Source organism: Podospora pseudoanserina, chromosome 1, assembly GCF_035222485.1.
Source record: "Podospora pseudoanserina strain CBS 124.78 chromosome 1, whole genome shotgun sequence".
In the NCBI taxonomy this organism is placed as follows: Eukaryota; Fungi; Ascomycota; class Sordariomycetes; order Sordariales; family Podosporaceae; genus Podospora; species Podospora pseudoanserina.
Genome location: NC_085920.1, coordinates 3,808,838 through 3,831,671, shown reverse-complemented (window position 1 = coordinate 3,831,671; position 22,834 = coordinate 3,808,838). Strand labels below are relative to the sequence as shown.

Below are 22,834 nucleotides of genomic sequence, written 5' to 3'. Positions count from 1 at the left end.
CAGAACGTGTTTGCGCTCGCTCGGCGCTAGACATTATCGACATCCATCAGACACCGACCAACCCGGCACATAACCAACCCTCCCCTCACCCCAACCCCTCCAAAGAGGATCCCCCATCGTCATTGCTTGGCACTCTGAGCAAGGGAGAAGAAGCTGTTCTATTCAGCGATCTAATGTTGTCGACGACTGCCATCCCGTGCAACCCGAAATTTGAGCCAAAACAACAACAGCAACGGTAGTAGCACACACACAATGCCGTCGTCGTCGTCGCACAGGCCGCACCCGTTGCGCCAGTCGCACACAGCCGACTATCGCTCTTCCGATATTTACCGCCAGCCCTCGACAGCATCCTCATCTGCCTCGTCGGGCTATTCCCATGTGTCTTCTGCTTCTTTCGATCTGACTCTAAGTCGAGCCCCCAGCGCCATGTCCGCCGCGTCCAGTGTTTACTCGACCACGAACCCGGGATACGGCCACAAGAGAGGGCAAAGCGAGGCCAGCCACTTGGTTCCAAGTCTTCGTTCTTCTCATAGTTATTCCTCTACGCCCACCACACCAACACCGGATAATATCTATTCGGCTGCTCGTCAATCGCTCCGACCACTCCCCCAGGTGCCACCAGGTACTTCTTCTTCGACGACATTAACACCACCACCCCGCGCTCCCAGCCACCGTGACCGAGGCTATAGTGTAGACATCGGTAACAGTCGTTATGATCGGGGTCAGAATGTTGATGCCGTCCCCAGCCACCACTCCCGAGGCCGCAGCGTCGACGTCGGCAGGTTAGATATGGCCAGCCTGTCGCTATCGTCACCTCGCGAACGAACCCCGCCAACCTCACCACAACCTCCAACACCACCCCGCCGCGGCTCCCTCGTACCAGCAACCTCGCCGGGCGCGGCAAACCCACCAACACCCCCAGGTCATGGCAACCACCGGCCCTCGGTCGTCCGTCCTACTTCGATGCTTCTGACTCGATCCGACACCGTCATGGCACCCCGTCGACCTAGCGACGTCGGCATCATGCCCCCCCCTCTGCTGAGCGCCCACACAGTAGCACCGATTCTTAGGCCGGATCTGGAAAGTTTGGGGCGATCCTCGACCAGTGAACTACGAACATTGTCCAAGCTGGCCAAATCGGACGATTTCAATACCATCACTTCTGCCACGCAAGAGGTTGTCGGGTTGAGAGGTCGTCGCCGTTTGAAATCAAACCGGCCCGCGGCCAAGTCTGGCTGGGAAAACAGAAACTGGATGGACAAGCAGAGGCAGTTTCTGCAGGCGTACGAATACCTCTGCCACATTGGCGAAGCAAAAGAGTGGATCGAGGATATCATCCAGCGGGCGATCCCGCCGATTGTGGAATTGGAGGAAGCCCTGCGGGATGGAGTTACTCTGGCGGAAGTGGTGGAGGCGTTGAACCCGGAGAGGAGGTTCAAGATTTTTCGGAACCCGAAGCTGCAGTACCGGCACAGCGACAATATTGCGATTTTTTTTCGGTATCTGGATGAGATTGAGCTGCCGGACTTGTTTAGGTTTGAGTTGATTGACCTGTACGAGAAGAAGAACATTCCCAAGGTGATTCACTGCATCCATGCGCTGAGCTGGTTGTTGTTTCGGAAGGGGGTGGTGGGGTTCAGGATTGGGAATTTGGTTGGGCAGTTGGAGTTTGAGGATAGCGAGCTGGAGAAAATGCAGAGGGGGTTGGATAAGCTGGGGGGGGCGATGCCTAGTTTTGGGAATATGGGGGCTGATTTTGGGGTGGTGGAGGAGGTGGTGGAGGAGGAGACGGAGGAGGAAAGGGTGGAGAGGGAGTTGGGGGAGGCGGAGGAGAGTGTGAGGGAGTTGCAGGCGCAGGTTAGGGGGGCGGTGGCGAGGATGAGGTTGGGGGAGATGATGGAGAGGTTGTGGGAGGAGGAGGAGTGGTTGGTTGATTTGCAGAGTAGGGTTAGGGGGGGGATGATGAGAGAGGTGGTGGAGTGGAAGTTGGAGCGGGAGCGGGTGGTTAGGCAACTGCAGGCTGCTGCTAGGGGGTGGTTGGTTAGGAATGGGAGGGAGATGAGGGAACGGGAGGTCAAGAGGGCGGAGCCGGCGGTGGTGAAGCTGCAGAGTGCTTTTAGGGCGGTGAGGGCGAGGAGGGAGGTGAGGGAGAAATTGGACGAGTTGGATATGGCGGGTGGTGTGGTGAGGGATATTCAGGCGACGTTTAGGGGGTTTTTGGAGAGGAGGAGGATACAGGAGCAGCTTGGGCAGTTGGATGTGGAGGAGGGGCCGGTTAGGGATATCCAGGCGACGGTGAGGGGGTTTTTGGCGAGGAGGAAGATGGAGGTGCAGCAGAGGGAGGTGAGGCAGAGCGAGGCGCCGGTGGAGAAGTTGCAGGCTGCTGTTAGGGGCATGTTGCTTAGGAGGGAGGTGGAGAGGGATCTGATTGCGCTGGAGGAGGCGATGCCGGCTATTACTGGGATCCAAGCTGCTGCGAGGGCGGCGCTGGAAAGGAGCCGTGTTGCCGATCAGCTCGAGGCGCTGGAGAGTTTTGAGCCGGTTTTCACGACACTGCAGGCTGCCACCCGGGGCAAGGTCGCTAGGAGCACTGTGAAGGGGATTGAGGCTGAGCTTAAGGAACAGGAGCCAAGCCTGGGCTTGCTTCAGGCGCATGTTAGGGCTGGTGCCGTGCGGAGGGAGATCTCGAAACAGCTTGAGGCCCTGGGTGAGGAGGAGGAGAATATCATCTCTTTGCAGTCCCAGATCAGAGGCATGCTGGAGCGCAATCGCGTTGCGGACCTCCTCGACGCGCTCGCTGAACAGGAGGAGTCGATTACTCTGCTTCAGGCTCAGGTGCGCGGGATGCTCTGCAGACAGAAGCAAGGCGAGATTCTCGACCAGCTCGAGACGAACGAGATGGAGATTGCCTCGCTGCAGGGTCTTGCCAGGGCTATGCTTCTCCGCGGCAGCGTTGCTGAGGTTCTTGACGAACTGGATGAGAACGAAGCCGTCGTTGCCGAAGTCCAGGCTGCGGCAAAGGCGTTCATCGTCAGGGCCAAGTTTGAAGAAAAGAAAAAGTTCTTCAACGAGAACATGCAAAAGGTGGTAAAGATCCAGAGCTTGGTCCGCGCCAAGCTGCAGGGCGACGCCTACAAGAGTCTTACCGGCGGGAAGAACCCACCGGTCAATGCGGTCAAGAACTTTGTCCACCTGTTGAACGACAGCGACTTTGACTTCAACGAGGAGGTGGAGTTTGAAAGGCTGCGCAAGACGGTGGTGCAGCAGGTTCGCCAGAATGAGATGCTGGAGCAGTACATTGACCAGCTCGATATCAAGATTGCGCTGCTGGTCAAGAACAAGATCACGCTGGATGAGGTTGTCAAGCATCAGCATAACTATGGCGGCCATACGGGGACGCTGCTGGCGAATAGCTCCATGTCGAGCGCCAACCAGTTTGATTTGAAGGCACTGAACAAGGGGTCGAGGAAGAAGCTGGAGTCGTATCAGCAGCTGTTTTTTGCGCTGCAGACGCAGCCGCAGTATCTGGCTAGGCTGTTTAAGCGGCTGAGGGAGGTGGGGACGGCGGAGAAGGAGTGCAAGAGGATTGAGTTGCTGATGATGAGCCTGTTTGGGTATGCGCAGAAGAGGAGGGAGGAGTATTATCTCCTGAAGCTTATTGGGAGGGCGATTGGGGAGGAGGTGGACGCTTGCAATAGTTTGCAGGATTACCTCAGGGGCAACTTTTTCTGGTCGAAGCTGCTGCAGAACTACACCAGATCGCCGCGGGATAGGAAGTACCTGCGGGATCTGCTTGGTCCTTTGATCCGCGACAATATCATCGAGGACCCGGAGCTGGATCTGGAGAGCGATCCTATGCAGATTTACCGGTCTGCCATCAACAACGAAGAGCTGAGGACTGGTCGGCCGAGCAGTCGCCCTTTGGACATTCCCCGAGAGCTTGCGATCAAGGATCCGGAGACCAAACAAGTCTTTATTGATCACCTGCGCGACTTGAGGGAGATTTGCGATCAGTTTTTGTTCGCGTTGGAGGATCTGCTGCCGAGGATGCCGTATGGGCTGCGGTTTGTTTGCAAGCAGATCTTCGAGGCGTTGAGGCAGAGGTTTCAGAGGGAGGACCCGGTCAGGTTGTTGAACGTGGTGATGAACTGGCTGTGGAAGTTCTATCTGCAACCTGCGCTGACGGCGCCGGAGAATGTCGGTGTGGTTGAGAAGCAGCTTAGCCCGCTCCAGAAGAGGAATCTGGGCGAGGTGGCCAAGGTGCTCAGCCAGATGGCTTCGGGGAGGCAGTTTGGTGGGGATAACGTCTATCTCCAGCCGTTGAATGCGTTCGTTGCGGAGAGCATTGAGCGGTTGACGGGGTTGACGGAGGCGTTGATTGCGGTGCCGGATGCGGAGAGGACGTTTGATATTGATGAGTACAACGATCTTTACGCGAAGAACAAGCCGACGTTGTACATCAAGATGGCGGATATCTTTGCGATTCACAACTTGATCGCGTCGGAGCTGATTCATCTCTGCCCGAACAGGGATGATATGCTTCGGGAGATCATGCAAGATTTGGGAAGCGCCAAGCACAACGAGAGCGAGATGACGGCTGCCGGGTCGACCGACATTCAAATGTTTCTGACACCCAAGCTGCACGATGTGGCAGACCCTGACGCGGAAGTCAAGGCGCTGTTTATGGAGACCAAGAGGTGCATCTTGTACATCATTCGCGTTCAAACTGGCACAAACCTCATGGAGATCTTGGTGAAGCCCATCACGCAGGACGACGAGCACAAGTGGCAGATGCTGCTGAGGGATGACTTTTCCAACGGGAGCAACACCAAGGGCGCGTACTCGGATGCGAACATGGTTGATGTTACGCGCATGAGCTATTACGAGCTGAAGAGGATGGCGCTGGAGAACGTGATGAGGCTGGAGCAGATTGGGAGGATATCGAGGCATAATTACTATCAGGATATTCTGAATGCGATTGCCCTGGACATCAGGACGAAAAGCAGGAGGAGGGTGCAGAGGCAGAGGGAGCTGGAGGGGGTGAGGATGACGTTGAGTAACTTGCACGAGAAGGCGAGGTATTTGGAGCAGCAGAGGAAGTCATACGACGACTACATTGAGCAAGCCATGGCTACGCTGCAGAACAAGAAAGGGTATGTTTTTCCTCCTTTCTATACCTCGATGTTGACACACAAGCTAACTTTGTTCGCAACAGGAAAAAACGCTTCCTCCTCCCCTTCACAAAACAGTACAACCACCAACGGGAGCTGGAGCGGTCCGGCCGGGTGCCCAAGTTTGGGTCGTACAAGTATTCCGCCCGCGCGCTCAACGACAAGGGGGTGTTGGTCTCGTGGGCGGGGATACCGGAGAGGGAGTGGGGGCAGATCAACCTGACCATCTCGTGCGACGAGGTTGGCGTTTTTAGCCTGGAGGGGAGCAGGGGACACATCCAGATTCCTGGCGCGAGCGCGCTGGTGCCGATTGAGGACTTGCTGCAGGCGCAGTTTGAGGCGCATCAGTTTATGCAGCTGTTTGAAGGGGGTTGCTTGAAGCTGAATGTGAACTTGCTGTTGCATTTGGTTTATAAGAAGTTTTATAGGACGCAGTAAAGGGGGTGGGAGAAAATGGGGAATGAGTGATGAAGATGATGAAGGGATTGAAAGGGTTAGGATATTGGGATGGAGGGAGGGGGTAAAGGATTGGGAGGAATTATCTTGAGGGGGGAGGACTTTGAGTTTTGTAACTCTTTGTGAATATGATACCTCTTTTTGTTTTTAGTTTTTTTCTTTTTTTTTCTTGAGCTTGTTCTTTTCGATGGTTGATGGTGTCTGGAATTATGGTGTTTTTTTTTTGGTATCTGCTTTTGCTTGCTTCTGGGATTTTTTTTTTGTTCTATTTAGGTTTTTGGCGTGTTTAAAGGAAGGCTTTTGATGTTGTTTTGGGGTGTTGTTGTTGTTGTTGTTGTTGTTGTTGTTGTTTAATGGCACGAAAAGACAAGGTAGGTAGACATGCTGGTGTGTCTGTCGCCTAGATATTTAAATACCGAAACGAATAGTATAGGTTAGATAGATAGGTGTGTATGAATTCGGGCATTTATCTAGTTGATGATTGTTATTTGTGTTTGGCTGACCGATGGGTAGGTAAATGAAAAGAAGTGTGATATCACCCTCCTTGTCAATCCCACCATCATTGTCGAAAAAACCCAAAAGTCTCTGATGTATTTTCTTTTCCATACCCCCGCCCGTCAATATCTACACATCATCCCGTCAGTCCCAAAGGCCCTTCCCACCCTCATGCCCTCACCAACCCATAAAACAGCGTCCAAGTCAGAATAAACCCCGCCAGCCCGTTCGTGAGCCCCGCTGTCCAGAAATCGAGCGGACTCCTGAAATACCGGGACAGGACGCCTCCTTTTGAGGTGGTGGAGGAAGAAGAAGAAGAGGGGGAGGATGTCGCCGTGGGAGCTATTCTCAGAGCGTAGAAGAGGAGGGTTGTGATGAGGGAGAAGACGAGGTAGAAGAGGAAGCCGGAGTAGGACTCTAGACCTAAAATGCCGGCGCCGACGCCGAAGAGGGAGGCTGTGAGGGATTGGAGGTTGTGGAGGGTCTATGGGGGGTAGGTCAGTTAGTGGGTCGTGGTTTTTGGTTGGGTTCGGGGGGACGTACTCTGGTGTTGTGGACTAGTGATTCTTGAACTAGTGGGGAGATTTGAAAGTCGAGTTCTTGCTGGGAGGGCATCGTGGTTGGTTTATGGGTTTGGGGGGAGGGTTTGGTGTTGCGGCCGCGGTTGGGTGCGGTGACAGATCTGGGGCGCAGGACAGAGCCAAGTGGTTGGTACGGAGTAGAGGGAATGGAAACTTCCGTGAGATGGGGAATGCTAGTCTGCGCGGGGCGAATGACAATCGGCGGAGGTTTGACTGGTGGTTGTTTTTGATATGGGTGATGCTGGAAGTGATGATTATCACGATCGCTGAGGCTCAATGCAGCGCCTCTTGGGAGGACCCACCCGCTCAAACAGGCTGTTTGGGTCCGCCAGTTGGAAATGAACATGGGCCAGGGGCCAGCTTGTGTGGGGCCCCGGAGCACGGGTCCTGTATCGATACGGTAGGTACGGTAATGACCGTTTTTGGAGGGCCGAGATTGGGCAATTGTCCGCTGGGAATAAAAGATGCCGTTCCCCTGCTGCACTGCCCTGTGGCATTATCTCACTGAACCTACTTGGGTGTGAGCAGGTATTTCAAGATGATGCTTCGAGTTGAATATCTTGCAGCTGCATCTGAAGCTGCCATAGGCTGCTACCGAGGACAGGATAGACCGACTGCAGAATTCAAGACATGCTCCTATGACGGGCCGAGTGCACCGAGATGATGTAAAGGAAGCCAGACCCTGGACATTATTTCCGCATTGTGCTTCTTAAATGAAGGCTACGTGACAGGGATGCTCAATCCACCAGAAGCTTCGCAGCTAACCCCCAACTTTTAATGAGAGCCTTTAGCGACCTTCCCAGTGCGTTTGTTGTTATTTTCGGCCATCGACTCCTTCGATTGCAGCTCTAGCTTCCTGTCCACCTGTTCCCTGACTCTCAAGCATCACCCACTCACCCCAAGAGGTCGCCCGGTCTCCGTCTTGACACCCGTCCCCGATATACACACATCTTCCAGTCACTGGCCGCGACCACGATAGAAACATGCACAGCGGCTATTCGTAAAGCCCACCACCACCACAACCACAACCGGCCACCCCTAGCGCTAAACGACTTGTCGCCGCCACTCCTTTACAGTACACACCACACCACCAACCACCACCACCCGACGGCCTCCCTTTCTTGTCCCACGACAACCACCCGGAACCACTCACGTGTGGCCGCATCGTGTGACGTCTGCGAGCCCCTTTGTGCGACACCAAATATCGGGAGGGATTGCGAAACAAAACGGTCGGGTCTCTAGGGGTGCGCAGTGGCGGGCAGATGGGGAACTGGCATCGCGACACTTTGCTTTGATGGAGACCGTTATTCAGGACCACTCTCCCCTCGACGAATATCTGCACGGTCAGTCCATCTTTTTACTCTTCCGGCCACAACAAACAAGATGGCATCCTGGGCAATACTGATACCCCTATTCATCACAGACCAAGGCGACAAACAGCTGGACTGGAGCACGCCCGAGGTCTCAGAGCACGATGTGTCGCCGCCATCGAGCCCGTCCTTTGCTCCGGTAGGACGTCCGACCATCAAGAAGCGCTTCCGGAGTAAGATTCCGGATCCGCTGCGGCTAGATGTCCCGCGGAACAGGACGAGCAGGCTGGGGTCGCTACATCTTTCATACTCGGTAAGCCGCTTTTGCCTCTTTTTTTCCTTTTCTTTTACTGTTGCCGCAGCGCACTGCATGGTGACGTCGCTAACGATTTGTTCGTTTGGCAGAAGGCTGTAGCATCGAGAATAGATCGGGCCGACAACCTCAAGTTTATCGAGCAGTTCAGATACACCATCGTCGCCTCACAACTATTAGCTGGGCACTCGATTACGGGGAACTACAACTTCTTCAACCGAAATAGGGATGCGTCGGATGTTCCGCAGAACGTGGTGGTTCCAACGTCAACGGGAATATTAATAACGGCTACGGGCGCCCTGGTGGTAGCGTGTGTGATTCGATGGGTGTACATGGGAGGATATGCCCAGTTGACAAAGGGGAAGATTGCATTCACGACGGTGGTGCTTGTTGGGTTCGGTCTGGTGGCGCACTTCTACATCCGCCAGCAGTGGATACGATATCTTAGGAATCAGGCACTGGCCGAGGTGTCTGCATTCGTGGCCAAGTCGCAAGACTTTGATGGTGTCTCCAGCGCGGCGCTGTCCCTTATCCAAGAGGTGGAGCTCGTCTCAAGGGGCTACAGGCTGTAAGATGAACCGGCCCCATTGCCACGTCCCGAAACTAACTCAAGTTCAGAAGCGCTCCGTTGCCCCCTATCAGCCGGTTAGAGGACAGAAGCCAGACTCGCCGATGTAGCAGACTACGGAAGACGCTAAAGGCCCGTTTGGCTGAGATGATCAAGACGTACATCAAAGTGTCATCAGTGATCAAGGGATTTTCAGAGCAGTTGGATATCGAAAAGTTCCACGATGTCTATGATATCAGCGATTTTGATATCTCGGATGCTATGCAGGGTTTCTCGGATCGCGAGTTTGACGATCCAGAGTCTGTCAAGACACTGAAAATTGCAGCTGCCAGGTTTCATACCATCAGGAAGATTTTCCTGTGCTCGTTGCTCGCTTTGGAGGCTACCGGAGACAACACGGACTTTTTGCGGTGGTCAACGGCTGTCGAGAGCCTTCGTGCCCTGACCGAGGCGACGGACGAGGGTTTATCCAAGGTCCGGCAAATCCTCGACGAGGAAGAGAGTAAGCCTTTCGCGCGGCTTGAATCTGGTTGCAATTCGCTGACACGGAATAGCTTTCCCCACGGTTCAAGAGTCCAAATTCCCATTATCTCCAAACCGAGAGAGGCGACGATCTCAGTTTCAAAAACTCAACTCTTTGTCCACGGGCATCCGTGGACTTCAAGCCAAGCTCGCGTTGTTACGAGAGGAGTCTGAGAGAACACTCAACGAGGCCGAAGACGTGTCTGAGCTGGGTCTAAATCTCATGGCTCAGTATGAATCCATTGGTCAGGACCTCAAGCTCCTGCAACAAGCTTGGGAGGAGGGCAAAGCAGCGCTGGCATCGGGTATCGACCGGAACGAGAAGCGACTCTCTTCCATCAGCACCATGCTATCACCGGCAACATCTCTGAGCGGCCTCACCACTGTCGAGGAAGGTGGGGCCTTGGAAGCGTTCAAGGCTCTTACCGGCGAATCACCGAGCAGTTCGAGCTTTGGGAGCGCTAAGGGTGACGACGAAGCCGAAGTGTTCGAGGCTGTTTCTCTCCCACCAACACGGCCTCGAAGCATGCTCACCAGAGAAGAGCGCATCGCCAGGATGAAGGAGGAACGGGAGAGACGAGAGTCCATCAGGCAAGACGCCGATGCCAGTCGAGGCATGCTCAAGGAGCTTGAAATGGTCATCAACCTCCGGCCCAAACGATCCACCATGCCCGCCCCAGCGCGCGTATCATTATGATTCTTATGACGATAAAAACAACACAAACGATCTATCCACCTTTTTCCTCTTTTCACCTCGCATCGATCAGCTCAGGCTTGGGGTCAGTCAGTCATACGCATTATCGCCTAGTGTTTTTTTACTAGATGGAGGCTTGTATAGAAACGCTTCCCGCTTATTTTTTTTCTCCCTTCTTTTTGATCTTTATATTTTCTGCTGGAATGGTTCGCACTATTCAAAATGTTTTTGGGAAACAGGACTATCGAGGGAGGCGTTATGGGATGGCAGCAGGGAAAATTGCTGGAGGGAATGTTGGTGGACTCTATGTGTTTACTCAGCACATGTTTTTTGTAATTAGATAATTGGGACATGGTATTGAGCAGTTCAATATATGCCATTGAGCGCTTGGAAAACCAAAACCAAAACAAACTGTCGGTGTGAGGCTCTATGAGATAGGGGGGGGGCCATGATTCAACATTTGACAGCTGGCATAGGCAACCAAAGGCGCTAGGCCAAAACAAGGAATCAATCAAACCCCTGGTCGCGTCTTTTCGGGCAACCACCAAAAGCGCGTTGTCGCGTTCCACTTTCTTTTGCCTTCTCCCACTCAGAATTCAACAACATTTCGACCCAAGATCTTTCCACGACAACCGCCGCGACTTCTTCCAGCAGCACAGCTCTGGTCGCTCTCGATACCCTCGACCTATATCACTACCTTTGCCACTAACTTCACCCATCCACATTCAGTAAGAATTCCCTGCAGACAGATCGCTGTCGTCACGGCACCTTGCGGCCTAGCCCCTCGACCGACACCAGAAGCTGACGATATCCCCCAATAGCAATGCTTGAAGCTCGGTTGGACACGGCGAATCTCTTCAAGAGTGTGAGTTTTGGCGCCATTGATTCTTCGAGCTGCTTGGTGACTGACAACTTGTCTCAACAGGCCGTCGATGCCATCAAGGACCTCGTCCAGGATTGCAACTTCGACTGCAATGACAGCGGCATTGCCCTCCAGGCCATGGACAACAGCCACGTCGCCCTCGTTTCCATGATGCTCAAGGCCGAAGCCTTCTCTCCCTTCCGCTGCGACCGCAACATTGCCCTCGGCGTCAACCTCACCTCCCTTACCAAGGTGCTGCGTGCGGCCGGCCGTGACGACACGTTGACCCTCAAGGCCGAGGACGCCCCCGATGTGCTGAACTTGGTTTTCGAGGCGACCGCCCAGGACAGAATCTCCGAGTACGACCTCAAGCTCATGGACATTGACCAGGAGCACTTGGGCATCCCCGACACCGAGTATGCCGCCACCATCAGCATGCCATCAGCCGAGTTCAAGCGCATCACGACTGATCTCATGGCCATGTCGGAGTCTGTTACTATCGAGGCGACCAAGGACGGTGTCAAGTTTTCTTCGACTGGTGATATCGGCAACGGGTCTATTACTCTGAGACAACACACGCCTGTTGACAAGCCCAACGAGGCGGTCGAGATTGAGTTGAGCGAGTCGGTTGCTCTGACCTTTTCTCTGAAATATCTCACCAACTTTTGCAAGGCGCAGCCGTTGTCGAACCAGGTCAAGCTTTGCTTGTCGGCTGAGGTGCCCTTGATGGTGGAGTATGGTCTGGAGGGTGGCAGCTATCTCCGCTTCTACCTTGCGCCAAAGGTAATGTTTCACCACCCATTTCTGTCTTGGAAGAGTTCAAGCTAACGGTTATACAGATCGGCGACGAGGAGTAACGGCCGCGATGGAGAGGAAGCGCAATCTAAAACGATAACGACCGTCACGTATACAATCAGATGGAGTTGACCTTGTGCATGGATACCTGCAAGATTGGTGTGGTAGATGTACTTTTTGTGGGAGTGTGTATCAACATGTTAATAGTTGTCAACCACCATTTGGTATCGATTTTGGGGCAGGTGCATGGGGGGTTAATGAAGTCTGTCTTGGTGCCATATTGCATTGTTGGCATAACCGGTTTTTTTTTTTTTTTGGTCAGACCTGTATTTGATGTCTAGAATCCCTCTCGTCCCATCTTTTGGGCATCGTTGTGGCGGTCTCAGCACTTTGGAGAATGGGTGCGGGGCAGCCTCATGGATGGCGGGGTAAATACTATGTGCATGAGTCTAGCTAGATACCCTGCTTGGGTCAGCGCAGTCTGTTTCTAGAACCCCTTTTTTCGCCATGTGCCCGGTTTATTAGTAGCTTGGTAGGATGCCAGGATCTTGGGTTTCGGTGAAGGGCTGACGTTTTTGATCGGGCGTTCGTGGCTGGGGTTTTGGGGGAAGGAGGGCGATATCGCTTATGGATTTTCAGGATGGTTTTAGAAGTCGAGTCACCGGCTCTTTCTAGAACATTACTTTTTATATGACATGACGGACGTCAAATCTTTACTTTTTTTTTTTTTTTGATATTCCTGCACACTAACTACTATTTGCATTTTCGGCCGGTATACCCGCTCGATTTTTGAATACAGCTGCCGCCCCGGATTCTTTGCCCCGTCACCCGCTCCGGTGCTTGTCGTCGAGGTGCCCGCGCAAACATTACCAGGGCTTGTCGCATACGTATAGATCCGAAAGGCGCATTATATCGCCAACAACCTCCTTTCAAGATGAGCGCAGAGCCACCGGTGCCAGAAACGAGGGTGTTGGCTATTGCGAGCCATGTATGGTGTTGATCTTTTTTTCTTTTCTATTTTTTTTCTTTTTGTGGTATATATTAGAGAGAGTGGCTAGGCTAATGGTTATGAAAGGTCGTTTCTGGGTGAGTCTTTACCTCTCTGCCCTCACTCTCACTACCGCTGCCACCATGATATATCTTCGCCACTTCGTTTGGGTTTGGTTGTAAGATATGAGTTCTTGACTCACTACTCAACTAACACCCATCTCTCCCTGTTCACCCACCGCATGGCCCTCTGCTGACACCCAAGAACGAAAGATACGTCGGCAACAAAATAGCAACATTCACCATGCAATCCCTCGGCTGCGACGTCGCGGCCCTGAACACGGTCGATTTTTCTAACCACACCGGCTACGGGCAGTGGACGGGCACCCGCTCGACACCTGAGCATATCCTCGATCTGTGGTCGGGGCTTAAGCAGTCGTTTTTGGATGACTTTGATATGATGCTCTCGGGGTATGTACCTGGGGCGGAGGCGCTGGGGGCTGTGGGGAGGATTGCGGAGGAACTCAAGTCCAGAGCGGAGGGGAGGTTCTTTTGGGTGCTGGACCCGGTGATGGGGGATAATGGGAATCTGTATGTCGGAGGTGATGTTGTCCCTGTGTACCGGGGCTTGGCGGGAAAGGCGGATTTGTGTTTGCCTAATCAGTTCGAGGCTGAGTGAGTTTTCCCTTTGTGTTTTCTTTTTTTTTTTAGGGGGGCACGAGGTGGTTGTGGATTGAGATGGTAGGAATGAAGGGGCTGCTAACAATACACCAGGCTGCTATCAGAGGTGAAAATCACGGATATGCTCAGCTTGGGCAAGGCGATTGAGGTCCTCCACTCCCGCTACGGCGTCCCACACATCGTCATAACCTCGCTCTCACTTCCCGACGACACAGACCCCGACACCCCAGGCAACAAAAAAACCCTCAGCGTTGTCGGGTCGTCAATGACGAGTACCAAACAGCCCAGAGCGTTCAAGATCTCCTTTCCGGCGATTGATTGCTACTTCTCCGGGACGGGGGACATGTTTGCCGCGTTGATGGTTGTGAGGATGAGGGAGGCGGTTTGTGACGCTTCTACATCGACAGAGCCAGGGTTAGATACTAGAAGAAGCTGGTTGAGTGAGGATGGGGTTGGTGCATTGGAGTTGCCTTTGGCGAGGGCGGCGGAGAGGGTGTTGGGGAGTATGCATGAGGTATTGGCCAAGACGGCGGAGGGGTTGGAGGGACGGTTGGAGGAGATGGTTAGGGGGGTGAAAACAGGGGGGGTGAATGGGAATGGGAATGGGAATGGGAATGGGGAGGGGGGAATAGGGAAGAAGCAGATGCAGGTGCTGAAGAGCAAGGCGGCCGAGCTGAAGCTGGTGAGGCATTTGGATAGTTTGAGGGGGCCGAAGGTGGTTTTTAGGGCGAGGAGGTTGTAAACAATAGGATGTGGGTTTAAGGAGAGTAATAGGAGTGAGGGTTTGAATGGGATCAAGTAGAAAGGGTGCATGTGGCCTAGACGACGCAAAGCTCTTAGAAAGCGTACGATAGAATATCTTTTTTGCTGTTGGGAATATACCACGATGATTTTTTTCTGTTGGATTACAAATTTGATTATATTTTGCCGTATTCCTGAATGAGCCCATCATTCTTAACCAGCTTCTTGACAAGACAAAATGACTTTCAGACCCAACTCCAACGGTTATTAACCATCATCAAAACAAACGCCTAGTTAACGACAGGAGCAGCAGCCGCCCCAAAACCCCCCGTACTCCCAAACCCCCCCGCCCCCCTCACGCTCTCCTCCAACTCCTGAACCTCCACCACCTCGGGGGTAAAAATCCGTTCCACAATCAGCTGCGCGATCCGATCCCCCTCCTTGACCTCAAAGTCGGAATCGGCATGGTTGAACAAGAGAACCTTGACCGGACCGCGGTAGTCAGCGTCGATGACACCGGCGCCAGTGTCGATAAAGTGTTTCGCGGCCAGGCCGGAGCGGGGGGCGATGCGCCCGTCTACATTGTTACACATTAGCAAAATGTTTCAGTTCGGGGGGTTGGAGTAGGGTATTGGGGGTGCTTACATGTATTAGCCGGAACAGCAATGCTAATATCCGTATCAACCAGCGCCTTTCCCCTCGCAGGAATAGTCGTGTCCTTTGACGCATAAAGATCATATCCCGCCGCGAAAGCAGATCCCCGTGTGGGCAGCCGTGCGGTGGAGGACAACTTCTTCACTTGGAGGGAGGGGACGGCAGCAGGTTCGGCGGCCATTGTGGTGACTGTTGTTGTGGTTGTGGTGGCGGAATTGGTCGTGGTGTTTCCTTCTGCTGTAGTGGTGGTGTCTTTTGTTGCGGTTGTGGTGGTGGAAGTGGAAGAGGTCGCCTCCTCAGGAACGTTGGTGTCGGTTTTGAGACGCTTTGCTGCTGGTGGGGAAGTGGGGACTATGGGATCGTTGCGGACGGTGGCAGTCATGATGCTGGTGGTGGATGAGAGCAGGGGATGATGACGGTGGTGAGAAGGTGTGGTTGGTCGTAATTGGTTGGATAGTCGTTGGCAAATGGCAAATGCAGCGTTTCGCATGTTCTTCTTGGAGGCTTGCCAGTAATATTAGTAGTGGGAAGAATTGGGAAGTGGGAGACGCGTTTTGCGTTTTGCGTTTTGCGTTTTGGATAACGCGTCGCGTTGGCTTAATTGAAATGCAAGGGGTGGGAGGGAGCTGGGTGAGTCATGTAGCATCTCATTGGTCAATTGGGGCGAGCATGCCACAACGTCATTGGAGCCTGTCGATGGTGATGATATGAATCGCATTCCCAAAGGCGAATTATGATTCAACTGGGGAACAGTATTGAAACGGAAGATCGTCGTGGCTGTGATGCCTGCAACATGTAACGGCTTCCTACGACCCCTGAATGACTAATCATCGATATCCCTCCCGAAATCTACAAGTCGCAACTTTTGTGCATCCTTGGGATGAAATGAGGCGACCTTGGATCGGACGAGAAACCGGACCGCGGCTGTCTCCTTGGATATCTTCAAGTAGCTTGCCGAGTTGTCACCTTGTGACTCCACCAGCTTGTTCATCAGTTGCTCAATGAGACGCCTAATGTCAGCAACCGCAGCAGATGCTTCGTCCTCCTCTCGTTTTCTCTTGTTGCTCTCGCCTTGCTGGTCCTGAGCTCCCCAGATCTCGTCTATTCGTCTCTGTCGCTTGTCAATGTCTGGCTGGTCTTTAGCCTTTTTCAGCTTCCCCTGAACACTGAAGCCAGCACTCAGATCTTCAGGGTCGATGTCCGTCAGCTGCCCAACAACCGGCCCGCCGAGCTCTTCGGCTGCCAACATAGGCCCCAAGTGCTCTTCAATGAACCAATCAAGGTCCTTGGTTAATTTGGCTGTTCTGTTTTCCCACTCCTTTTTTTGTCGCTTGAGCTCGGCAATGCGCTCCTTGGCCATCTGCTCCGGCGTCTTTTCTTGCTTGTTCTCGAGCCCGTCCCGTAGAGATTGAATACGGTTCTCCAGAGCTGTTTTCAGCGCCTGTTGCTCTCGCAAAGCCGTCTTTTCGGCCTCCAATTTTCGAGCCAACTCATCCTGTGACTTCGCCTGTGATTCCAGATACTCATTGGACTCATTTATTGTGTTGCGTGCGTTCCTGATGGCAAGCAGGGCTGGCAGAACCGAGCCTGGTGCAGGAAGGAACGGTTTGGACTCGGCAACTTCTTCATATGCCTTGGTAAAGATCTCCAGTGTGTCTTCTGGTGAGGGCTCGGTGTCCGGCACAGTTGAAGATGACCGTAACTGCAGAAGAATTAGCAGGGTGAGGCACAGCATATGGGAACGGCACAAACCTCCTGGATTGCCTCCTCAAGCTCTCTCTTTCTCTTGTTGAGCTCCTGTATAGTCCGCTCCATGTCGGCCTCGTGGGCCCTGGCGGGGTTGTCATATTCAAACTCCATTGGGCTCGGACAACAGGATCAGGTCTCCGCGTAGGGCGGCGGCAAAACGGGAAGCGGGACAGGTGGGATGGAAAATAGAAGATCTTGAATTGTGAATGTGGAGGTCCGCAGAGACTCGTGACGCTTCTTCAGCCGCAGCTTTATGTAATTCTACTCTTTCATATTCCGCCCTCCAAGAAGACATCGGGAGCTCGATAGATTTGTTGCCGAGAAATATGTCACAATAGAAGAATCGGGTAGACGAAACAAATATGTCGTACAAAGCATGGGGCAGCATGCGTTTAAGAGAGTTGTAAATTAAAATGGAGGACTGGTGAGAGAGGCGTTGCTACCGTTCCACTGTTGGCTTGCTGGCGGACCAATCCGAAGCCGAGCGCGACATGGTTGCTCCACTATTACCACCAAATTAGAACATCGGCCGGCTGTGGCCAGAAGAGTGCACGGTGAAAGGGCATCCACCGCCCAGCGAGGCTGGCTGCGAAACGCTGGGTCTCGCTTCCATTTCCGTCCCTCTCAGCCAAAACTCGATTATTTCGAGACACCGACCCGACCTCTTCCTCCTCCTGCCCTCTCTTCCTTCCTTCATCCCTTTGAACGTGGAAAACTTATCATCGCCACAGAACCCGACCAGTCACCTACCCGTGCTGTCGTCTCCCACTCACACGGTATCCATCGGTCTCCCGCATCGATCGGTTTGCCTCTTCGATATTAATCCTGCACGCTGCCTTGCGCATCGGTCGCATTCCACACACCAAACACATCGACACTCGTGGCATCCCACTACAGCTGTCGCTGAGCTGGGAACGGAAGGTCAAAGAGAGAGCAAGTTGAAACGGAGCGCCCGGTTTGACAGGCAAAAGGTTTGAGATACCTCAAGGTGCTTTTTCCGCAAGAACCACCCGACCCTTCTGCCTTGACTCCCGTCACCCACCACCTCCATCACCACCTACCTCACCTACCTACCTCACCTGCCTCACCTACTGCTTCACCCTGCCTTTATCAGCACACTCACACAACACCTCCTCTACTACTTCACTTGCACTTCACCCGCAGCCCGTCGCGCCTCCATCACAGTCTCCGTCAGTTCGCCACAGTGCTTTGTAGCTTGTCGCGCAGCACCGATTGAGTTGGCACTGGATCACACACTCCATCTTTGCACGCCCTCTCAAGCCACAACGTCCCCTTGTTTTGACAAGCTATCATCACCCAACCCGAACTCCCTAGCTTCAGTCCGTCCCGGCCCAAGTCAAGCCTATCCTCAGTTCACGGCCCAGTCCAGTCCCGCCCCCGCCACTACACCTAGCCCGTTTTCTTCGAAAACCCTTTCAGGTGTAGATAACAACATAAAATATTCAATTGAATACCTTCGAGAATCCGACATTGAGCAAACGGCTTGCTCTCCAAAGTGAAACAAGAGTCATCCTCCTCCCCCTTAAACAAAAAGAGATCACTTAATTAGGTATTTCACCATGTCCGCCTCTCCCCAGCCAACACAGTCCACCAAGCGTCCTCTCGAGGACACGTCGTCCCCCTCCCGCAACGACCAGCCCGAGGCCAAACGTCCGGCTTTGGACAAGGTCATCAAGGAGCAGCAGGAGGACAACAAGGCCGACTCCATCTCTCCTTTGAACGACGAGACCGCCTCCTCCGTCCCGGCCCCTGAGGCTAACGGCACGGCGAAGACGAACGGCGAAAAGCTCGAGGCGACGGACCATCAGGGTGACACAGTCGTCCCCGATGCTCCGGAAACAAAGCCCACCACCAGCACCACGGTGGATACCGCCTCGTCTGAGGCGCAGGCGAACCCCCCTGCAGAGTCTCGTGATGAGACTGCCTGGATACACATCCGCGCCGTTATTTCAAGTCCCGAAGCCGCGACTATAATCGGGAAAGGCGGCGAGAATGTGTCCAAGATCAGACAATCGTCAGGAGCCAAGTGCACTGTCAGTGACTATCAGAAGGGCGCCGTTGAGCGTATTCTGACTGTCAGCGGTGTTGTTGATGCTGCTGCAAAGGTATGCTGCTTCAATTTTGTCTTGATTTCTAGGCTCAACTAACACAACATTGCACAGGCCTTTGGCTTGATTATCCGCACCCTTAACAACGAGCCGTTGTCTGAGCCCTCCAACCAGCACTCCAAGACCTATCCCCTGCGTCTTCTGATCCCCCATGTTCTGATCGGCTCCATCATTGGGAAGGGCGGGTCTCGCATCAAGGAGATCCAAGAAGCTTCTGGTGCCCGCCTGAACGCATCTGACTCCTGCCTCCCCGCGTCTTCGGAGCGTTCTCTGGTCGTCACGGGCGTTGCTGACGCTGTACACATCGCCACATACTATGTCGGTAGCACCCTTTTGGAACAGCTCAACGAGCGCTTTGGCGGGGCTGCTGCCTCTGCCTACGCTACCCGCAGCGGCGGTCCTGCTGCCGTCACAGGTGGCATGACTGTCGTCCCATACGTCCCTCAACCCGCCGGTGGAAATTTTGGTCAGCGTGACCACTACAACAACCGCCGTCCGGACCCTAGAGCCCACCACATGCCGCCCCAGGCCTACGGTGGCGCGCCTCAATATGGCGCTTATCCTCAGGCGGCACATCCTGGCCCCGCGGTCCCAATGCACTTTGCTGGTGCTCAGGCTGCTGGGGGTTACGGACCTGCCGCCCCCCACATGCCACCCCATGCCGGACACGCCGGACATGTTGGGCCCCAGCCCCACACCGGTCCTCACGGTCCTCAGGCAGCTGGCTCTGGTGGCGCGGCCGGTGGACCTATGACTCAACAAATCTACATTCCCAATGACATGGTTGGCGCCATCATCGGCAAGGGTGGCCAAAAGATCAACGAGATCCGTCAGATCAGCGGCAGCGTCATCAAGATTAACGAGCCACAAGACAACAGCAACGAGCGTCTTGTCACGATCACTGGTACCGATGAATGCAACAAGATGGCGCTATACATGCTCTACACTCGTCTTGGTGAGCTCCAACAAGGCCTCAAGCACCAGTTCAAGCCCAGCAACTAATTGATTAACCCACCACAGAAAACGAAAAGCACCGGATGTAACCGAACGAAACGAGTTTTTAACACAGGTCCGGTCGATGGCACCAAACGATAATTCCCCTATTCCTTTCGACTTTTGGACGGCGTTGGGGGTGTTGGGAGAAGGGTGGAAAAGCTTTGGCATCTCGTACAGTTTCTGCCCGGCAAAATATTTTCTGAGGGGTTTTGTTCATTTATAGTTCACGGACCCGAGGTTTGATAATGATCGCTTTTATTTCCCACCTTCCCTGCCTGCCCTCTTGAGCACGCTTCCCTGCCTCGCTTCCCCGTGGTGCCTTGCCCAGAACTACCCAGAACTGCCCAAACATGCTCTGTCCTTCACCGTTCCCTTTTGGAACGCCAACCCTGCTCCTCCTGATCGTGCCCGCATCCAACATCTCTCTTCCTGAGCGACACACCCCATAATCGCATCCCGTCCGACGGCACCACCATCTCCTCCCACCTACCCGGACCCTAACCAATCTCAATCTTTGCGAGCACCAGCCTTGGTCAAACACCCTTGTTGTATGTAGGTGAGCTGGCAGACGGCTAACTACCTGGTGAACAGTAGGGCAACAGGTTGACAGTTGTGTTGTTTACCTTGCTGCGCACCCACCATCCGAGCCAGTTTCACCATTCTGTTCCAATGCTCATCAACACACCACGCTCCCCACAGCAAAACACCATCATGTGGAAAAGAAGACGCCGGTATCACCAGATTGTGTTAGTTAACAAGCTAGGTGGTTTGTAGAGGATATGCTTCTTTGTGTATTGGAAATATCTAGCAAGCACCGCCTCTGAAGCACTTTACGGCTTTGGTATTACTTGGTGGCTTAATCAAGAGGCGGGTAATTATTAGTTAATATGAATCAAAACAAGGCCCTGTTCAGGCAATCAACCCTTTCCTGATTTCAAGACCGCCGGGGGGGAAATAATTTGGCAAACATGCTGTGTTATGTTCAAACGCATGCGATACATCCATCTCAGTGGGCAATTCCAAGGGCATTCACATCGACTTGGGTGTTGTTCTTATCGGGGGGTGTCTGTCAGGACTACTAGAGATAACAAGTGATGTCTTTCAAAAGAATATCGTATGCTGTGGGAGTATTAGCCTTGGACAAGATTAATGAAAGGTTCGTCTGGGAAGAGGGGGTCACAACTCGCCGGGCCAAAGTAGGTACCAAGTTTGATATAAAAACAACGTCTCTCCCTATGAGAAAGGGGCAGCTAACAGATTAATTCAAGGTTTGTGGTTTTTTTTTTTCGCATTTATCAAATTAAGTAAGGTAAGGTATGATAAGCAAAACAGTCTTGGTCAGTTTTGCCATTGGTGTCAGACAAGAGAAATATTAATTGCCAAAAAAAAAACAAAAAAACAGCAATAGGTAGGTAGGCTTTCGTGCTTTCCGCATTGCCATCCATGATCAGAAGAACACCAAACCCGAACAAAACCCTGTAACGGAAACAACAGCAAGGAGGGACTTTTTCATGCCCTCTGATGAACTCCAGCAGTATAGTGTTTTTACTACTGGCCGTGGACCCAGCTGATAGGTGGTCAGCTTAGACAGGTGGAAGATGAGATGGTAGGGGAAAGGACATACTTGTTCCACATGCTGCCGATGAAGCCCGACTTGGGGCGTTGCTCGTTCATGCTCTGGCGTCTTGCTACTGCGGCCGGGTCTTGGGAGCGTTTTTGGGCTTCGAGACCTTCGAAGAGGTGGCTTGATCTCTTGGGGGGGATTAGTACTTTGCTGTTGTGTTGGTTTGCTGGAAAATAAACTTACCCGGCGAGGTGGTGCCTTGGGCATTTCAGAGCTGGAGTTGACGGTGTTGGTCGTGCTGGTGGAGGAAGTAGAAGAGGTAGAATCGGCGCGGCCGGTGCGGAACTCGGGGCCGGAGGGCATGTTATCGGCCATGCTGTCTTGTTGTTGTTGTGGTGGTGGTGATGATGGGTGAGGCTGGTTAGGGTGAGCTTCCTTGGATAGCTCGAGGTAGGTGAATCGGTTAATGTTGTGTTACGAGTATCGGGTTTTACACTATCGACAAAGGTGGATCCTGAGAGAGCTCTCCGTTGAAAAGCCCTGGTTTGTGTTCACGATGTGTTTGTATTCGAGTTGAGCTTGGAGGGGAACAGAAGAAAGGTTTGGAAAGATTTGTGGGCAGGAGCGGGGTTTAAGAAGAAAGAAGGGGTGCGTGCGACTGCATTATCATCTGCCCACTCCTGACGATCTCTCAGCAGAGAGGTGGAAAGCTAAGCTACCTACCTGCCTCAGATCATGGATCATGGGCTGGAACCTTGCGATTGGGACCGGGGGTGAGCTAATCATGATGATCTCATCAATGGACTTGACGCTTTTCTGGACCCTGAAGGGATGGGTGTCATGCAAGCCAGCAGTAACGTTCTTTTTTTCTTTTCAAATAATTGTCCGGGGCAGTTGCCTACTAGTGTGGGAACCGGGAGAGGTAGAACGGAGCTTCCCAGGGTCCGGGAGGTCATGTCATCGTTTGTCAAGTGTTACCTTGGATGGTGGTGATAAGCAGGGCTTTGATGCATGTACATGGAAACGGTTGCGTACATGCATAGGAAGGTCTGACCCCGCCCTGTTTCCAACTTGGTTACCTAAAGCAAAGCTCTGGGGCTTGAATTGAGGACCACGGATTGCGAATGGATGGATAACTAACCACCGGTCAGCAGTTTCTTTGTCTTCGGCGCCGGTAGGTGCTGTGCGGCGTGTTTCCATCAGATCAATATGGCCGTGCTGGATGCGCCTTACAAAGCACGATCATGAGAGGTGCGATCTGGAGGCCGAGTTGGACTGAGATCTCGGACATGCCGAATCGTGCACCTGAGGCGACAGAATGTGCCAAGTAACTGAGCTACATTGAATCGTTAGATTTCATCCAGCCTCAACCGTCAATGACGAAAAGGCTGCTCTAGCTTGTCAACAGTACGTCGACATGGGCGACTTGAGAATGCTAAAGCCTACATCATATCACTTATCGTGACCTTCATCGTCTCTTGATGGGATGTTGGGATGTCAAATGGATCGTTGTCGTCGTCGGTGATCGACGTTGATGTGGGGCAACTGGCCAGGGTCCAGGGTCCA

At 53.2% G+C, this 22,834-nt stretch overlaps 9 protein-coding genes across 9 annotated transcripts; 5 read left to right on the top strand and 4 right to left on the bottom strand.

Moving 5' to 3' along the window:
• Nucleotides 1-252: 252 nt before the first annotated feature.
• On the top strand, nucleotides 253-5,926 carry IQG1 (iqgap-related protein; the record flags this gene model as incomplete). Its single annotated transcript, XM_062942362.1, has 2 exons — nucleotides 253-5,153; nucleotides 5,216-5,926. 2 exons carry the CDS (start codon nucleotides 253-255, stop codon nucleotides 5,607-5,609), a joined length of 5,295 nt encoding a protein of 1,764 aa, XP_062805301.1. The 3' UTR covers nucleotides 5,610-5,926.
• Nucleotides 5,927-6,000: 74 nt separating this feature from the next.
• On the bottom strand, nucleotides 6,001-7,354 carry QC764_110950 (uncharacterized protein). Its single transcript, XM_062942361.1, has 2 exons — nucleotides 6,666-7,354; nucleotides 6,001-6,606 (listed from the first exon to the last, which is right to left on the bottom strand). The coding sequence occupies exons 1-2, from the start codon at nucleotides 7,047-7,049 to the stop codon at nucleotides 6,292-6,294; spliced, it is 699 nt and encodes a 232-aa protein (XP_062805300.1). The 5' UTR covers nucleotides 7,050-7,354; the 3' UTR covers nucleotides 6,001-6,291.
• Nucleotides 7,248-10,113, top strand: QC764_110940 (uncharacterized protein; the record flags this gene model as incomplete). The annotated part of the gene is made up of 4 exons (XM_062942360.1): nucleotides 7,248-8,326; nucleotides 8,419-8,894; nucleotides 9,008-9,396; nucleotides 9,449-10,113. The coding sequence occupies exons 1-4, from the start codon at nucleotides 8,087-8,089 to the stop codon at nucleotides 10,111-10,113; spliced, it is 1,770 nt and encodes a 589-aa protein (XP_062805299.1). The 5' UTR covers nucleotides 7,248-8,086.
• Nucleotides 10,114-10,933: 820 nt separating this feature from the next.
• On the top strand, nucleotides 10,934-11,829 carry POL30 (proliferating cell nuclear antigen; the record flags this gene model as incomplete). The annotated part of the gene is made up of 3 exons (XM_062942359.1): nucleotides 10,934-10,975; nucleotides 11,036-11,755; nucleotides 11,812-11,829. The coding sequence occupies 3 exons, from the start codon at nucleotides 10,934-10,936 to the stop codon at nucleotides 11,827-11,829; spliced, it is 780 nt and encodes a 259-aa protein (XP_062805298.1).
• A 1,229-nt stretch (nucleotides 11,830-13,058) lies between these two features.
• Nucleotides 13,059-14,177, top strand: BUD16 (putative pyridoxal kinase; the record flags this gene model as incomplete). The annotated part of the gene is made up of 2 exons (XM_062942358.1): nucleotides 13,059-13,429; nucleotides 13,529-14,177. 2 exons carry the CDS (start codon nucleotides 13,059-13,061, stop codon nucleotides 14,175-14,177), a joined length of 1,020 nt encoding a protein of 339 aa, XP_062805297.1.
• A 289-nt stretch (nucleotides 14,178-14,466) lies between these two features.
• DUT1 (Deoxyuridine 5'-triphosphate nucleotidohydrolase) lies at nucleotides 14,467-15,320 on the bottom strand (the record flags this gene model as incomplete). Its single annotated transcript, XM_062942357.1, has 2 exons — nucleotides 14,467-14,753; nucleotides 14,822-15,320. The coding sequence occupies 2 exons, from the start codon at nucleotides 15,318-15,320 to the stop codon at nucleotides 14,467-14,469; spliced, it is 786 nt and encodes a 261-aa protein (XP_062805296.1).
• A 163-nt stretch (nucleotides 15,321-15,483) lies between these two features.
• QC764_110890 (uncharacterized protein) lies at nucleotides 15,484-16,978 on the bottom strand. Its single transcript, XM_062942356.1, has 2 exons — nucleotides 16,583-16,978; nucleotides 15,484-16,532 (listed from the first exon to the last, which is right to left on the bottom strand). Exons 1-2 carry the CDS (start codon nucleotides 16,688-16,690, stop codon nucleotides 15,654-15,656), a joined length of 987 nt encoding a protein of 328 aa, XP_062805295.1. The 5' UTR covers nucleotides 16,691-16,978; the 3' UTR covers nucleotides 15,484-15,653.
• Nucleotides 16,979-17,082: 104 nt separating this feature from the next.
• On the top strand, nucleotides 17,083-20,648 carry PBP2 (PAB1 binding protein). The gene is given in 5 exon segments (XM_062942355.1): nucleotides 17,083-18,705; nucleotides 18,763-19,663; nucleotides 19,729-20,032; nucleotides 20,043-20,236; nucleotides 20,296-20,648. 3 exon segments carry the CDS (start codon nucleotides 18,160-18,162, stop codon nucleotides 19,749-19,751), a joined length of 1,470 nt encoding a protein of 489 aa, XP_062805294.1. The 5' UTR covers nucleotides 17,083-18,159; the 3' UTR covers nucleotides 19,752-20,032; nucleotides 20,043-20,236; nucleotides 20,296-20,648.
• Nucleotides 20,538-22,159, bottom strand: QC764_110860 (uncharacterized protein). The gene is made up of 3 exons (XM_062942354.1): nucleotides 21,512-22,159; nucleotides 21,329-21,456; nucleotides 20,538-21,271 (listed from the first exon to the last, which is right to left on the bottom strand). Exons 1-3 carry the CDS (start codon nucleotides 21,641-21,643, stop codon nucleotides 21,253-21,255), a joined length of 279 nt encoding a protein of 92 aa, XP_062805293.1. The 5' UTR covers nucleotides 21,644-22,159; the 3' UTR covers nucleotides 20,538-21,252.
• Nucleotides 22,160-22,834: the final 675 nt, after the last annotated feature.

Excerpts from the sequence above, each read along its gene's own strand:
- QC764_110950 (XM_062942361.1), bottom strand. The coding sequence starts at position 7,049 with ATGTTCATTTCCAACTGGCGGACCCAAACAGCCTGTTTGAGCGGGTGG. Across the intron at positions 6,607-6,665 it reads CACTAGTCCACAACACCAGA|ACCCTCCACAACCTCCAATC; the intron begins GTACGTCCCCCC and ends TACCCCCCATAG.
- QC764_110890 (XM_062942356.1), bottom strand. The coding sequence starts at position 16,690 with ATGGAGTTTGAATATGACAACCCCGCCAGGGCCCACGAGGCCGACATG. Across the intron at positions 16,533-16,582 it reads TTGAGGAGGCAATCCAGGAG|TTACGGTCATCTTCAACTGT; the intron begins GTTTGTGCCGTT and ends ATTCTTCTGCAG.
- PBP2 (XM_062942355.1), top strand. The coding sequence starts at position 18,160 with ATGTCCGCCTCTCCCCAGCCAACACAGTCCACCAAGCGTCCTCTCGAG. Across the intron at positions 18,706-18,762 it reads TTGTTGATGCTGCTGCAAAG|GCCTTTGGCTTGATTATCCG; the intron begins GTATGCTGCTTC and ends AACATTGCACAG. Across the intron at positions 19,664-19,728 it reads CATGCTCTACACTCGTCTTG|AAAACGAAAAGCACCGGATG; the intron begins GTGAGCTCCAAC and ends AACCCACCACAG.
- QC764_110860 (XM_062942354.1), bottom strand. The coding sequence starts at position 21,643 with ATGGCCGATAACATGCCCTCCGGCCCCGAGTTCCGCACCGGCCGCGCC. Across the intron at positions 21,457-21,511 it reads CCAAGGCACCACCTCGCCGG|AGATCAAGCCACCTCTTCGA; the intron begins GTAAGTTTATTT and ends ATCCCCCCCAAG.